Source organism: Lampetra fluviatilis, chromosome 11 (assembly GCF_964198595.1).
Source record: "Lampetra fluviatilis chromosome 11, kcLamFluv1.1, whole genome shotgun sequence".
Lineage (NCBI taxonomy): Eukaryota > Metazoa > Chordata > Hyperoartia > Petromyzontiformes > Petromyzontidae > Lampetra > Lampetra fluviatilis.
In genome coordinates this window covers 2,328,635-2,341,389 of record NC_136285.1, presented here as the reverse complement: position 1 = coordinate 2,341,389, position 12,755 = coordinate 2,328,635, and the positions used below count along the sequence as shown (strand labels likewise).

Sequence of the window (12,755 nt, the reverse complement as noted above, 5' to 3'; positions counted from 1 at the left end):
GTCTATACTGCCTGGGTGCGTGGAGGTGGACATTTTCCCTTGAGTGGTGGCTGCATATTTGCATTACACATAAATCTCGTAGGCTATTTTTTCAGCACCATGTTCAAGAAATTGCATATATCCCACTGGTAATAGGGTGGAATTTTCACGTAACTATTTATCTATGATAAACATGTGGATAATAAGAAACCATTCCACTGTGCAGAATGTGGATAATTGCAGGTAATAGGAAGAATTGGACACAGATGTCAAGTATACATGGACCATACAGTGCTTGTATCGTAGGCTATATGATCGCAGAGAAGATAATGTTTCTCATCTTGCGAGATTTCACAGTTTGTAGAGACATTGATGCATAATTGGAAGTTTTGAAGTTAAGATCCAAGTTAGAAGTTGGCTCAGCTCTTTCTCTTTCTCGGGTGGATAAAATCAGGGCCACCCTGTAGGAAGTAAAAACCTGTTTCCTGTGTATGGAATTTCCGCTGCCATAAGCATGTTAATTGTTCATCATTTTATTCTTATTTCGTGTGATAGGGTGGGGGCATCAGCAATAGCTATATCGAGGTTGTTGACGCGTGATAAGTTGCAGGAGAGAAGTTGTGACGGCTGCGTTGTTGCACGTGAATAGTCGAAGTTGTGGGTAGTGTTGTGCGATGTCCTCTCAGATTTGGGATTCGCATCCACAACTGCATCAGACCACAAACAAATTAATGCTTCTCCAAGCTCATTTTGCAGAGTAGCCACTCAGACGTTTTATAGATACAGTATTGTCTTGTGTTTTAAGACAATAGACTTCAATATGACTATTTCCATCACTCTATAAACTATAATTTATTGGGCTCAAACCAGACTTCTATTGTTTTTATTTATTGCTTTTGGAACCCACATGCTCTCGTGATGGTTATGTGATATTGCACATTATTTCGCATGCACATGAAACGTACCGGATTCCTATGTCTTGGTAAAGGAATGGCTGTAAAATGTTAATTCCACCAGTAGATGGCGAAACTCACACATTGGCAGTGGACTGTGTAATGGTGGCACGTAGATTCAGTGCCAACGTGGGTAGCCGTGTAAGATGACGCCTTCAAAGCATCACAGACTGCTCGCTGTGGAAGTTCGCCACTGCTGCATGGGGGCGTGTGGTCGGGAAGATTTAATGATGAATCAACTCATTGAGTATCGTCGTTCGTGCCTTCCATGTCACACGCATGATTGATTCAGACTGTTTCATTACACTCCATAGGTGCTGAATTCAATGCAGTATTTTTTTGTATTAATTGCATGGTTATAAAATAAATTGTGGTGACTTGTATTTGTGGATAATGTTTATAGGCATCTTCATTACGAAGCTCGCACTCATAACAAACTTGGCTGCAAAAAGCCGGTTTGGAAGGAAAGCAACTGCTATTGGGTTAATAGTAGTGTAGTGACATATGACGTCACTATTATGTCGGGACTGTACGATCGTAGGGACATATGACGTCACTACCGTGTCGGATCGGTATTGGGGCTGTAGCCGGGTGTCACGGGGGTCGTGTCAGGCCGTGGCACTCCTGTGAACCCAACAGGACACGTGACCGGATAAAGGGGGGGCCGTGGGCCCCAGGGGGAAGCTTGGCGGTCACGTGGTTGGGGGCCCGGACCTTCCCGAAGGATCGAGAAGGGGGGCGTGGCCTGGGGCGGAGCCAGCCACGCTGGAGCGGTTATAAGCAGGGTGTGAACGGGGAGCTGGACTGTTCTACTCCGGGATGAAGATGCAATGAGAAGTCCTCAAGTCTCCGATCGTCGTTCGTGACCAGGCAGCCGTCACTTGCCCTCGGTCACGCTGTGTAGTGTTCCCCGAGTGTTAGTGAGATTTGGAAAGTGTATAGTGTTCACGTTGGTGTTATCTATATATATGTAAAAGGGAAATTTGTGAATGTGTGTCTGTTTAAAATGTCAAGCATACTTCCCGACATGCAACAAACTTGAAATTTGGCATGTGGGTAGCTTCCAGACTGTACACAATGCAAAAGTATAAAAAAATACTTTTGTATTTGGGGGGGGGGGAGCGCAATAATGGATATATTTTGCACGGCAAGTGAGCGGTGACGTCACATCTGATGTCACCCGCATGCGGCAGCGTTACGCAGTGTGCCTGCTGACATCACGCATCCCCTCCCCACCCTCCGCGTAGGCCGTGTATTAATCCAAGACAAGAATCCAAGTCCCGGGGGCGAAGCCGGGTAGTAAAGCTAGTGTGTTAATAAATAGTGTTGCCTCCAAGTCGAGTGTGCGCCTCAATCTAACCCATTACAGTAGTATAAATACGAGGCTTTTAAGAGGTGTGTAATCGTTCACCCTTCCATAAATGTCACGAATTACCACGATTATTGGTCAAGATTTGATTCAAGAATACATCTTTTTTTTTCTTCTCATATCTAACACCTATATTGATTCTAAAATGTTCTGTCACTTTGTATAATACTTCCACTCCGTTTGCCTCGATATAAAATGTACATCATTACCATAATTAACAAATCATAATTTCCCACAAGTCTGTATGACCACTGCAGCCTCATACATCCATACCTCCTCCCTCCCCATCTCTAACTCAGCCCGTGACCCTTGCACTCTGTACAGATTCACCCCCAGTGTCGCCCTGGCTCTTGCGAAAGTAATCTCATCCATGAAAGCCACCAACTGCTTCCTTCACAAAAGGAGACATTGGAATGGGGAGGTGCTCATCTACATCGAAGCCCTTAAACTGGTTGTATAAATTCCATAGTCATAGAACTGTGGTCAGTTTCTCAACAGAGAAAACACTGTTTTACTACCCACAACCCAAAAAGTATAATTACCATTGATAAAAATCTGCCATGTCTGACATGTGCCCCATTCTGGCCTCTGGTAGACGGAGACAGTTCATGGAGCGACGCTCCAGTGGGGAAGCGGTGAGGGAGATGCTGCTCTTCCACGGCACCAGCAAGGACATGGTGGAGCCCATCTGCCTCCAGAACTTTGACTGGCGCATGGGTGGCACCCACGGCAACAAGTATGGCAAAGGTAACGTGGACTCCGCATGTCCTCACACACACACACACTCCAGATTGCACTGCATTTCAGATGCAGTTTAGTCCTCAGATATAACCCAGAAATACTGTACACTATTGTAGTTGTTTAATCTGGAAGATCTGCACAAGCATGGATGTGTATTTACTTACAAACGATTACTTATCTAGTAATATAACAATGTATTTTGACTACTCAATACCTCTGTGTGCAATAGCCACGAGTGACAAAAGTTGACATCAATTTTTATATAAAACAATTCTGATCCACACCACGAGTATCATACAAATAACATGGTGAATGTATTTTAAGATCTTTCGTCCATATGATTGTAGATAACTTAATAAAATAACTATTTCGTTTCCCCAAGCCATTTTCCTTAGATAACAGTAAGAGTCAAGCATACCATTTTGTAATTACCTTCTTAAATCACATGGTCTTAATGGCCAGGGGAAAAAAATTGCACAAAAACCGGAATAATTACAAATGCTGCATGGGAATACCAGGAATTTTTCCAAAAGACTAGTGAACCTGAGACTGCAAAAAATAGTTAACCATTTCCCCATTCAATTGGGAAATGCATGCCAACCAGCCACTCAGTTGTTGATGTTTAATGCACTGAAAGCCCAATACAGTGAGCTCACACACAACGCTAAACAACAGATGGCACACGCTGTAACTGCCCGAGTTCTTGGCCAGATAAAACATGAAGTGTCCTTTGCACACATCAGCACCCTTCTAAAATTAAATCTGGCTCGTATTACATAGGGGGGGGGGGTGACATATGATATCGTCATTGGGTCGCGTTCGGTAGTTAACAAGACAAGAGGGACTAATGAATGTGAGCCGCACATCACAGGCAACATCACATGTGACCAGTAAACATTGACCCTGAAGGGCAAGTCCTTACCCCACAGTTTTTAAACTGAGATTCAGGTATGGCCATCAGTGGTAGGAACAACAAGGGCCAACTGGAGCGTGCATACTCTCTCCAGCTGCCGAAGACACATAGATGAATCATTTGGTGACAGGGAAAAAGGGGTGACCACGTAAACGTTTTTCATATTTCTTGTGCAACCAACAACAGATGTGGACATATCACGCTTTTGGAGGGATGCCAGCATAAGCTTAAATGAGAGTGCTTATTATATAAGACCGCTAGACTCTACACTCGCGCGATGGAGCAAACTCTTGACTGCGATTTTCATAAAAACCTGTGAAAAGCAAGAGCAACATTGGATATATTACTGGGGTGTAGCCCGTTCTATGTACATGATAATATAATCAATAAGCTAACAATATCGGTCACATACCTATCTGATAATAGTTTTTTCCTTTTTTTCTGGCAACAAAACAGGTGTTAAGATTTGAAAACACCAAACTGAAACCTTTTACAAGGAATCATGTCTGCATTAACCACAATGCTTGTGGTCAGAATGCAAACAATAAAGATACTCTGATAATATGCATTCTGCTTGAAACTGATTGGTCCACACCAGAGACAGCTTTCTTTTGAGCCTCATCTCAAACCGTGTGCATATATTATCAGTCAGTTTTTTGTTTGCATTCTGACCACAAGCATTGTGGTTAATGCAGACATGATTCCTTGTTAAAGGTTTCAGTTTAGTGTTAACAATTTAACACCTGTTTTCATTGCCAGAAAAAAAGGGGAAAAACCTATGATCATATTTTGGTACTGGCAAAGGAGATCCCATGACACATACCTATCTCTCAACATCAAAAGAAAATATTTTTACACATCCCATTGGACACAAGGCCTTCTGGAAATGTATAATTTCAGCAGTATCGATTCATCACAAGCAAACTCGAGACCGGTTACAATCCTTCTCTTGCTCCCCTTTTTTATTAACGAAAACTAATTTAGATTTTATCAGATAAGGCCCACTGAGCTATATAGCTCTTTTTCAGAAGTGATCTGGCCACACATGATAGCCCAATGAAGTCGCTTATTACGTGGAAATTTATAGCAGCCAAATACTCTAGACGAATGTTTCTAAATGTGGAGGGAAAACCCGGAGGACCCGCAGAACGATCCACGCGCCCATAGGGAGAACATGCAAACTCCAAATGTACAGTAGGCGTCAGGCTTGGGATTGAACATCTTGTCACACTAACCCCTATCCCCTGGCAATCCTCAAATCCATACCCCTACTAAAGGGCACACTGCATTAGACACCCAATATAGAGTGATTCCCCTTGAGGAAAACTTGGAACACGTACCACTGACTTGTGCTGTGGCTAGTAATGAATGTAAATCACTGGGGGTGGAATTAAATTATCACTCCACCACAATGCCTCACACATATACACTCAATATACACACAACTCAATACACTTAATGATCAAAGATAATGGATTGACAAAGGACTGTGAATGATACTAATAATTATTTGAATTCTTAAAGTTCAAAGGAAAATATCAAATACAGTGATAAAGGCTGCAGGCCCGGATAACAATTATGTCTCGATCGCCAAGTGCGGACAGTGCAAGACTGCTGACCATTTTGGTAATAATTCACAGCTGTTTGTCATTTCACCGCCAACGAACGCCTCCCCACAACTCCGTCCGTCTTGCAGTGGTGTTTTTGATCATGCTTCACCATGCAGGTCGACGAAGGTGGGAGGGGGGGGGGCAAGAGCTGGGAGTCAAACATCACTCCGCCGTTCGCCGTGGCCAGGGTTTGTCATAACCGTGCTTTGGAAGCCGTTCTCATTTTGCAACGTAGGCATTTACGTTTGACACTGAAATACTTCATCAGGCTGTCGCCTTATGAAGCTGGTTGTAATCGCCAGCGAAACCTCACGCTACTCGAATTGTAAATGTTGCTGGGTTTAATCTCCAACAGACACCAGTGTGGTAAAGTAGTGACTAATTGGCGCATTTTGTTTCCGTGACAAACCTTACTAAATTGGCTGCATTGGGGTGGTGACGGCTTTTAACGACACATTTATATTTACGCGATCTCACCCAAAAATAACCTCTTATGGGTAGGTATTTCATGACTAAGTTGTGTCCACCTGTGCAACGCGGTGCTCATACTGTGCTTTAGGCTGCTACTTTGGCCGAGACGCTCGCCTCGCTCACCGCTACGCCAGCGCGGGCAAGGCCGGGGGCACTACGTGCCACATGTTCGTGGTGAGCGTTCTGGTGGGGCGCTTCACTCGCGGATACTCATCCTACCTTCGCCCACCTTCACGGGACGACACCAAGACCAATTTATACGACAGCTGCGTCAACGACGTGAACGACCCCACCATCTTTGTGATTTTTGAAGGCAGCCAGGCCTACCCGGAGTACATCATCCAATACCGTGCAGACTGAGTGGCAACGGGGCCAACGATGCTGCCACCTCAGCCCATAGGAGCTTTGTCCATCAAGTTTCCCTCTGGTGATTCTAGACTCCAAATGGCTTTGGAGGTTTTAAGCAGAACATTTTGTTGTTAAACATTATCTATTGTTCATTGACTTCATACTTTCTCCAACTGTCCCAGAGACACACATTTATGATTTACAGTAGCTGCATGTTCAGTAGTTTCCTCTTGCCGATGATGACACACACTTAGAATTCACGATTTGAAGGTGCAGGGTTAATTTTTAACTCTTTTTATACCTCCTAGTTTTACCACCACCTGCACACCCAGGCGAAGCCAAGTCCGTCTTCCCGCCAACTCTCTCCAGCACCTTTCCCACCCCATCCCCCACCATAGGTTATGCACACACAAAAAAACAACTCAACACGCTCGTCAATAACACTGCCTTAAAACAAATATATTCTACATCATGGGACCTCCTTTGCCAGTACCAAAATATGATAATAGGTTTTTCCACTTTTTTTGTTCTGGCAACAAAACAGGCCTTTTGGCATCCTATGGTCTAACACCGTTTGAGACGAGGCTCAAAAGAAAGCTGTCTCTGGTGTGGACCAATCAGTTTCAAGGACAATGCATATATTATCAGAATATGTTTTTGTTTGCATTCTGACCACAAGCATTGTGGTTAATGCAGAGATGATTCCTTGTAAAATGTTTCAGTTTGGTGTTTTAACATCTTAACACCTGTTTTGTTGCCAAAAAGGGGAAAAATCAAGTATATTCTGGGCAACGTTTCGGGCAATCTCCCTTCTTCATAGCACAAACCGTTATGCAGGTGGGTTTGATGCAGAGAAAATGCTGGGACATCGAAGATTGGATGCCAATCAGGCAGGTATAAATGTGAGAGACAAGATCAACTGATAGCAACTGACATTATGCCATAAGTAGTGGCTCCGGTTCTGTGTCTGCACGTACATTGCCTTGATATGATGCAGGACGTAAGTACCCCAAGGATACCACACATCATTGATGATCATTTCTCATTTCAAGCAGGACTTTGTGACTGTGTTCATGCAACCGCAGAAGTGGTTCACCGATCTTACAAATCCTCTCGAGAAATGTACACCTGCTACAGCGACGAGTGGATCATTCAAACACAAGCACCGTATCTAAGATTGCCTCAACAAACTTGTTAATGCATAGAACATGTCAAGATAAAGTGATGAATACTAAATATATATTCTTAGTCAAAGGGGATTTAATATTGATGGTCTTGTGTCCAACTATATGTTTGCTAAGTGCCTTCAAAAACCCAATATCTGTTAATATTGCAGGTAATTTCGGATTATAATTCAGCTTTCATCGTCGCATGTGAATGAAACATTTATAACATTTATACACGTCCTATCATTGGTTACATTACTCAACGTAAACACAAAATAAATCATCCACAAGTTTAAAGTAATTGCATGTTGTGATTGCCTTATGTGAATATTTGAGGGAAATACTATGAGGATCATTCAAATGCTGAATAAATGATGAGCACAGCTGGTATTATGTGATGTAACATTTCGTGAGTGATGGTATGATGTCAGACGATGTGATTTAATTTAATTGTTGCGGTCAAATGGTACTTCACCACACTCGTCAATGCTGGCTGGTGAAAGTGGGGAGCATAGGTGTGGGAAAAGAAGTACAGAACAACATTGGGCTTTTCTGTCATGCCCTCTGGTGCCCACCACATAGCCCTGCAGCCTTTAGCCATATCAGCCACAATAAGCCCGCTCTCATTAGATATTGGAAGCCGTCGGGTAGAACCTGGTCCGTAAGTTTCAAACTCCATCAAAAGATAGGAACTGCTGATGTTTTTTTTCTTTCATATGCACATATGGGTGTGTGCTTTTTACACATATGTTGCATCTTGACTAAAAGTTATGATTTTCCTGCCTGCCCTATTATTGTGTTGATGGGGTTTTCCCCGTCATTTATAGATTAGATTTTTTGAACCGGGACCACAAAACAGCATCTTGTTATGTTATGGCCCAGTGGAGGCGCAGTTGAGGGGGTACGGAGTACAGTGACGGAGAGCTAAGGAAGAGAGAAGGAAGGCTGGGCTAGGCTGGATTAAAAAGGAAATGCGGGGCATGTGGCGGGCATAGAGAGAGAGAGGAGCGCAGGACGGGGAGAGATAGAACGGCGTGCAGTAGAGACTCGGGGGACAACTGCACAGCGATACAGAAACACGGAGACAAAGACACCGAAAGAGAGTCAAGGAGACAGACAAGGAGACAGACAACCGAGAGAAAGAAGGAGACAGAGACATGGAAAAAAGGAGGCAGAGACACCGAGAGAGAGAGAGACAAGGAGATGGAGAAAGACACAGGGATATAGACACAAGAGACCAGGAGAGAAATAGGTCTACAGTAGATATATAGACAGACAAGGAGACATACATTAATTAGAGACAAGGCGATAGAAACGAGACAACGACACATATAGACATAGAGACAAAGAGACAGGTATAGACAGAGTGAGTGTAATATAGAAATAAAGAAATTGAGAGTTGGGGTGGTGAGAATAGAGATAGGCTCAGCGGAGAGCTAGCGAAACAGAAATGGTGGGAAACAAGGCACGTGGTTGAGGAAGAGTTTTGGTGGGAAACAGCATCGTATCCATTTGTGTGAAAACAAAGTGGAGATGTTTTGGTATTGGTGAATCGTATTTAGTGTTCATCGATTCTAAGGGAATTGGTGATTATTGGTATTGGTGAATCAGCGGTAATAATGATTTTGTCGCAGAGTTCAGCTTTTTTATGATGTATAATTGAATCGTGGGGTTCGGATTTATTGTGATTCAGCTGTGCAATATGTATTATTGGATGGTTGCAGAATTTGGGGTTTGTTGTTGTTGGACTTTATATACTATCAGTGTCACAGAACTCGGTGATCGTACTGCAGGACTATATTTGATCTTTCTGTGGCCATTGACTGGATCTCATTCAAGCGTGTTGGGATTAAAGGGCTTTAAAATAAAAAGATACAAAGGGAAGGATTGACTGTCTCAAAATGAAGTAGCGGTGGATATATTGACAAATTTTCAGGTAATTTTTGGGAGATGGCATACCTAAAGTATATAGAATGCAGGCAAAGCCCATTACCAGTTACTAATACACTATCGGAATTAAAACTAAACTCACATTACACGCGCACATAACTCAAGATTTATTTGAGAGTTTTGGTATTGAGAATATCACTTCTTGATAGATGCTGTAGTCATTCAACCTTATTCTAAAGCATGTGTGGAATTACATATTTTTTTAAATGTTAAAGTCCAGTGCGTGATCAGGGTGGCATGAGGTTGCGTGAAAGTTGCCACCAACGTCAATTAAAGGTCAGTTTTTGTCTTTGGAGCAATCGAAGAATTGGGACGAGGAGATTCCTACCACAGCAAGAAGACATCTATGGTGTAAAATCTGCACAGATCTCCCCATCCATAGAACGCTGCAAGGAATTGCAATCTTTCTTCACCAGAAACATCAATCTCATCAGCAATTCAATAACTCCAGTGGCACTTCCTGCCCCGTTTTGACACAGAATCCCATCCTGTCCTCGACCACTTCCTGCCCATTATGCTGCCCGACCTCCAGCGGATATCATGGGGTGCGCTGGACGACTTGTGACCTGGACCCCTGTCCCTCCTGTCTCCTTTGGGAGTCCTTTGGTCCAATGGCCCGGTGGCAGTAAATCTGAATAACTCCTCTCTCCTACAGGTCAGGGTCCTCCTCTCATTGAAAACAGCATTGATAAGACCATCGCTCAAGTAACCAGGTTTGGATGTTGGCCAGCTGGCTAATTGCTGCCTGATCTCAAACCTCCCTTTTGTAGGGAAGCTGTCTCGATTCAACTGGAATCCTGTCTAGATTGTTTGACTCAACCCAGTCCGGGTTCAGGGCTCTGCATGGGACAGAGATGGCTCTAGTTTGCATAATGAATGATCTCCTTCAGGATATGGATGATAGATGTATATCTGTCTTTTTCACACTAGATCTATCTGCTGCCCTTGATACCATTGATCATTGAGTGTTGTTGTGACACATGAGGTCCCTCACTGATACTCAGATCTACATCTCTTTTATGTCAGATCCAGACGCAGAATACTTATCTGAAGTCGCTGTTTGGATAGAGCAAAACTGTCAGAAGTTAAACCTGGACAAGACAGGGTACATGTTTGTCAACTCGGAGCAGCGTTTAATAGCATGGCAGGGCCAGATCTATCCTTCACTGATGAACGGAGCTCGCCCTCTCCCTGTGTCTGAAGTACGCAACCTCGGTGTGCTGTTCGATTAGAGCTTGACTATGCACTCTCCAGTCACAGCTACAGTCAGAGGAGATTTCTACCACCAAATTCTCCAAGGATTGTACCCACTCCTCTCTGCCCCAGACCTGGAAACATCAGTTCATGCCTTTGTCTCAACACGCGTGGACTATGGGAATGCCCTCTACGCACAGCTACCACTTGGCTCCATGTAATGCAGAATGCAGCTGCCCAGATGATCCGGCGGGTTAGACGTTTTGAACACATCACGCCCACCTTCCGCAGCTTGCATCGGCTATTGGTCTGCTTCCGCATCCAATTCAATGTTGCTCTCCTAACGTACAAGACACTGCATGGCTTGACCCCTATCTACTTGCAAAACCGCATCTCCCTTCAATCATCAGGCACGTACAACAAACTCCGTTCCACGGGATTGGCAAGACTTGCCCAGCCCAGGATTGTTCACCCGACGCTGGACATCCAAACGCATAAAGTGTCTCTCAATTCCTTGGTCTGTGCAAGACTCACCTGCTCAGACTTGCCTTCCCATAACATCTAAAATAAAGTAAAAATGGTTTCTTTACTCCATAGTTATTTTATAGGTTTTTATTTCTTTACTACGTACCTTTGTTATGCTATTCGTTGTGTGCGGTTGTACTTTAATTTGCGCACGGTTGCAGTTTACGTTGCTCAGTCGGTGTTAGCCGTTGAGATCGTGACGGTTTTGTTTCTTTTGTGCTCTATGCCCATTTTACCGTTCCCGTTCCTTTGTAATGTGCACTGATTCCGACTTTATTGAGGGCGATATTGGTACGTAAAATAAAAAATGATTTGAGACACAAGAGGCTGCATGTTTGCACTTTCTGGAACAGTTCTGTAAAGAAATTAGTTTAACACGTAGGCTTCCGCGCCCAATCTCCATAATGAAGGTTTTTTGGGTTAGATCGCGTAAATATAAATGTGTCGTTAAACCCACCACCACCTGACACAAGTGGTGGTGGGTTTAACGACATATTTTTGCGATCTAACCCAAACAAATTCTGTATTATAGAGATTTTAGTCAGTTGGAAAAAAAGTATTAATTCCGCTGCACTTTGTGGACTAGCTGGATTCTACACGTGTGTACGTGTGTGTGGGAATGCTTAACAGAACATTAATGTAAATAAGCTTGTATGTGTCAGGAGGGTTATATCATTTGGTCAGTTCTGACTTTGGGCAAGATTGTTGAAAACATACAATTTTCTTGGTCAAAGGCATTTGAAAATGTAATTTGGATACACAAGCGTCCCTTTAAACTTGAGGCGTCTTCTTGCATAACTAGCAGGGTTGCGTTATATCAGGGATGAGGAACGTCCGGCCCGCGGGCCATATAAGGCCCGCGAAATCATTTGGTCTGGCCCTGCCCAGGCAACCGCAGGCGGGACTCGAAATTCAATAAATCTCGGAGCAAACCTGGACAAGCAGTTGCGAGTAGCAACATCACCAATACCAGCTAACATCACACGCCTCACCAAAGAGATAAAGTTCCAGCCATCACATTCGGGGTGAGTTAATTAAATGTTCGACCAAATATAACAGGCAAATTTTTAAGTTGATAATTTTGTATGGCCCGCGAATGACGTTAAAAATATCCAAATGGCCCTTGTCAGAAAAAAGGTTCCCCACCCCTGCGTTATATGATATCTGCTCCGGGTCGTGGTTTGGTGTTTAAATATGACAAGAGGGACGAACTGGTGCCATCCACGCATAACTGACAACACCCAATACAAGCAGTGGGTCGTGGACATGTCGCAGTGAGTCATCGCTGAACAGTTTGTGGCACGAGGCTGGTGCGTGGGTTTATCTGGCCTGCACCTCCCACACAAGAATGTGCCTATCGCTCCTGAGGCTGCGTTGTCAAATGGCTGGATCACAGGAAATAGGTGACTCGTCCAGGAAAACTTCAGCAGTGATGGCATTAGACACTCCATGAAGTAATATAATTTTATCAGCACAAATAACCAATTGCTAATTCCAGCTGTGAGAGCAAACGCTATGGCAACATCACCATTACAA

General features: G+C 43.6%; 1 protein-coding gene across 4 annotated transcripts in view; it reads left to right on the top strand.

Annotated features, from left to right (window-relative positions):
• Positions 1-11,521, top strand: part of LOC144934725 (E3 ubiquitin-protein ligase MIB2-like) — a 66,975-nt gene extending 55,454 nt beyond the window's left edge. For 3 of the 4 annotated variants that reach the window (XM_078860796.1, XM_078860795.1, XM_078860794.1), the window contains exons 21-22: positions 2,897-3,048; positions 6,125-11,521. In XM_078860796.1, coding sequence (XP_078716922.1) covers positions 2,897-3,048; positions 6,125-6,396 — 424 coding nt within the window. In that variant the 3' untranslated portion in view covers positions 6,397-11,521. Of the gene's footprint in view, positions 1-2,625; positions 2,723-2,896; positions 3,049-6,124 lie in introns of all 4 variants that reach the window. The other variant, XM_078860797.1, reaches the window with a different exon arrangement.
• Positions 11,522-12,755: the final 1,234 nt, after the last annotated feature.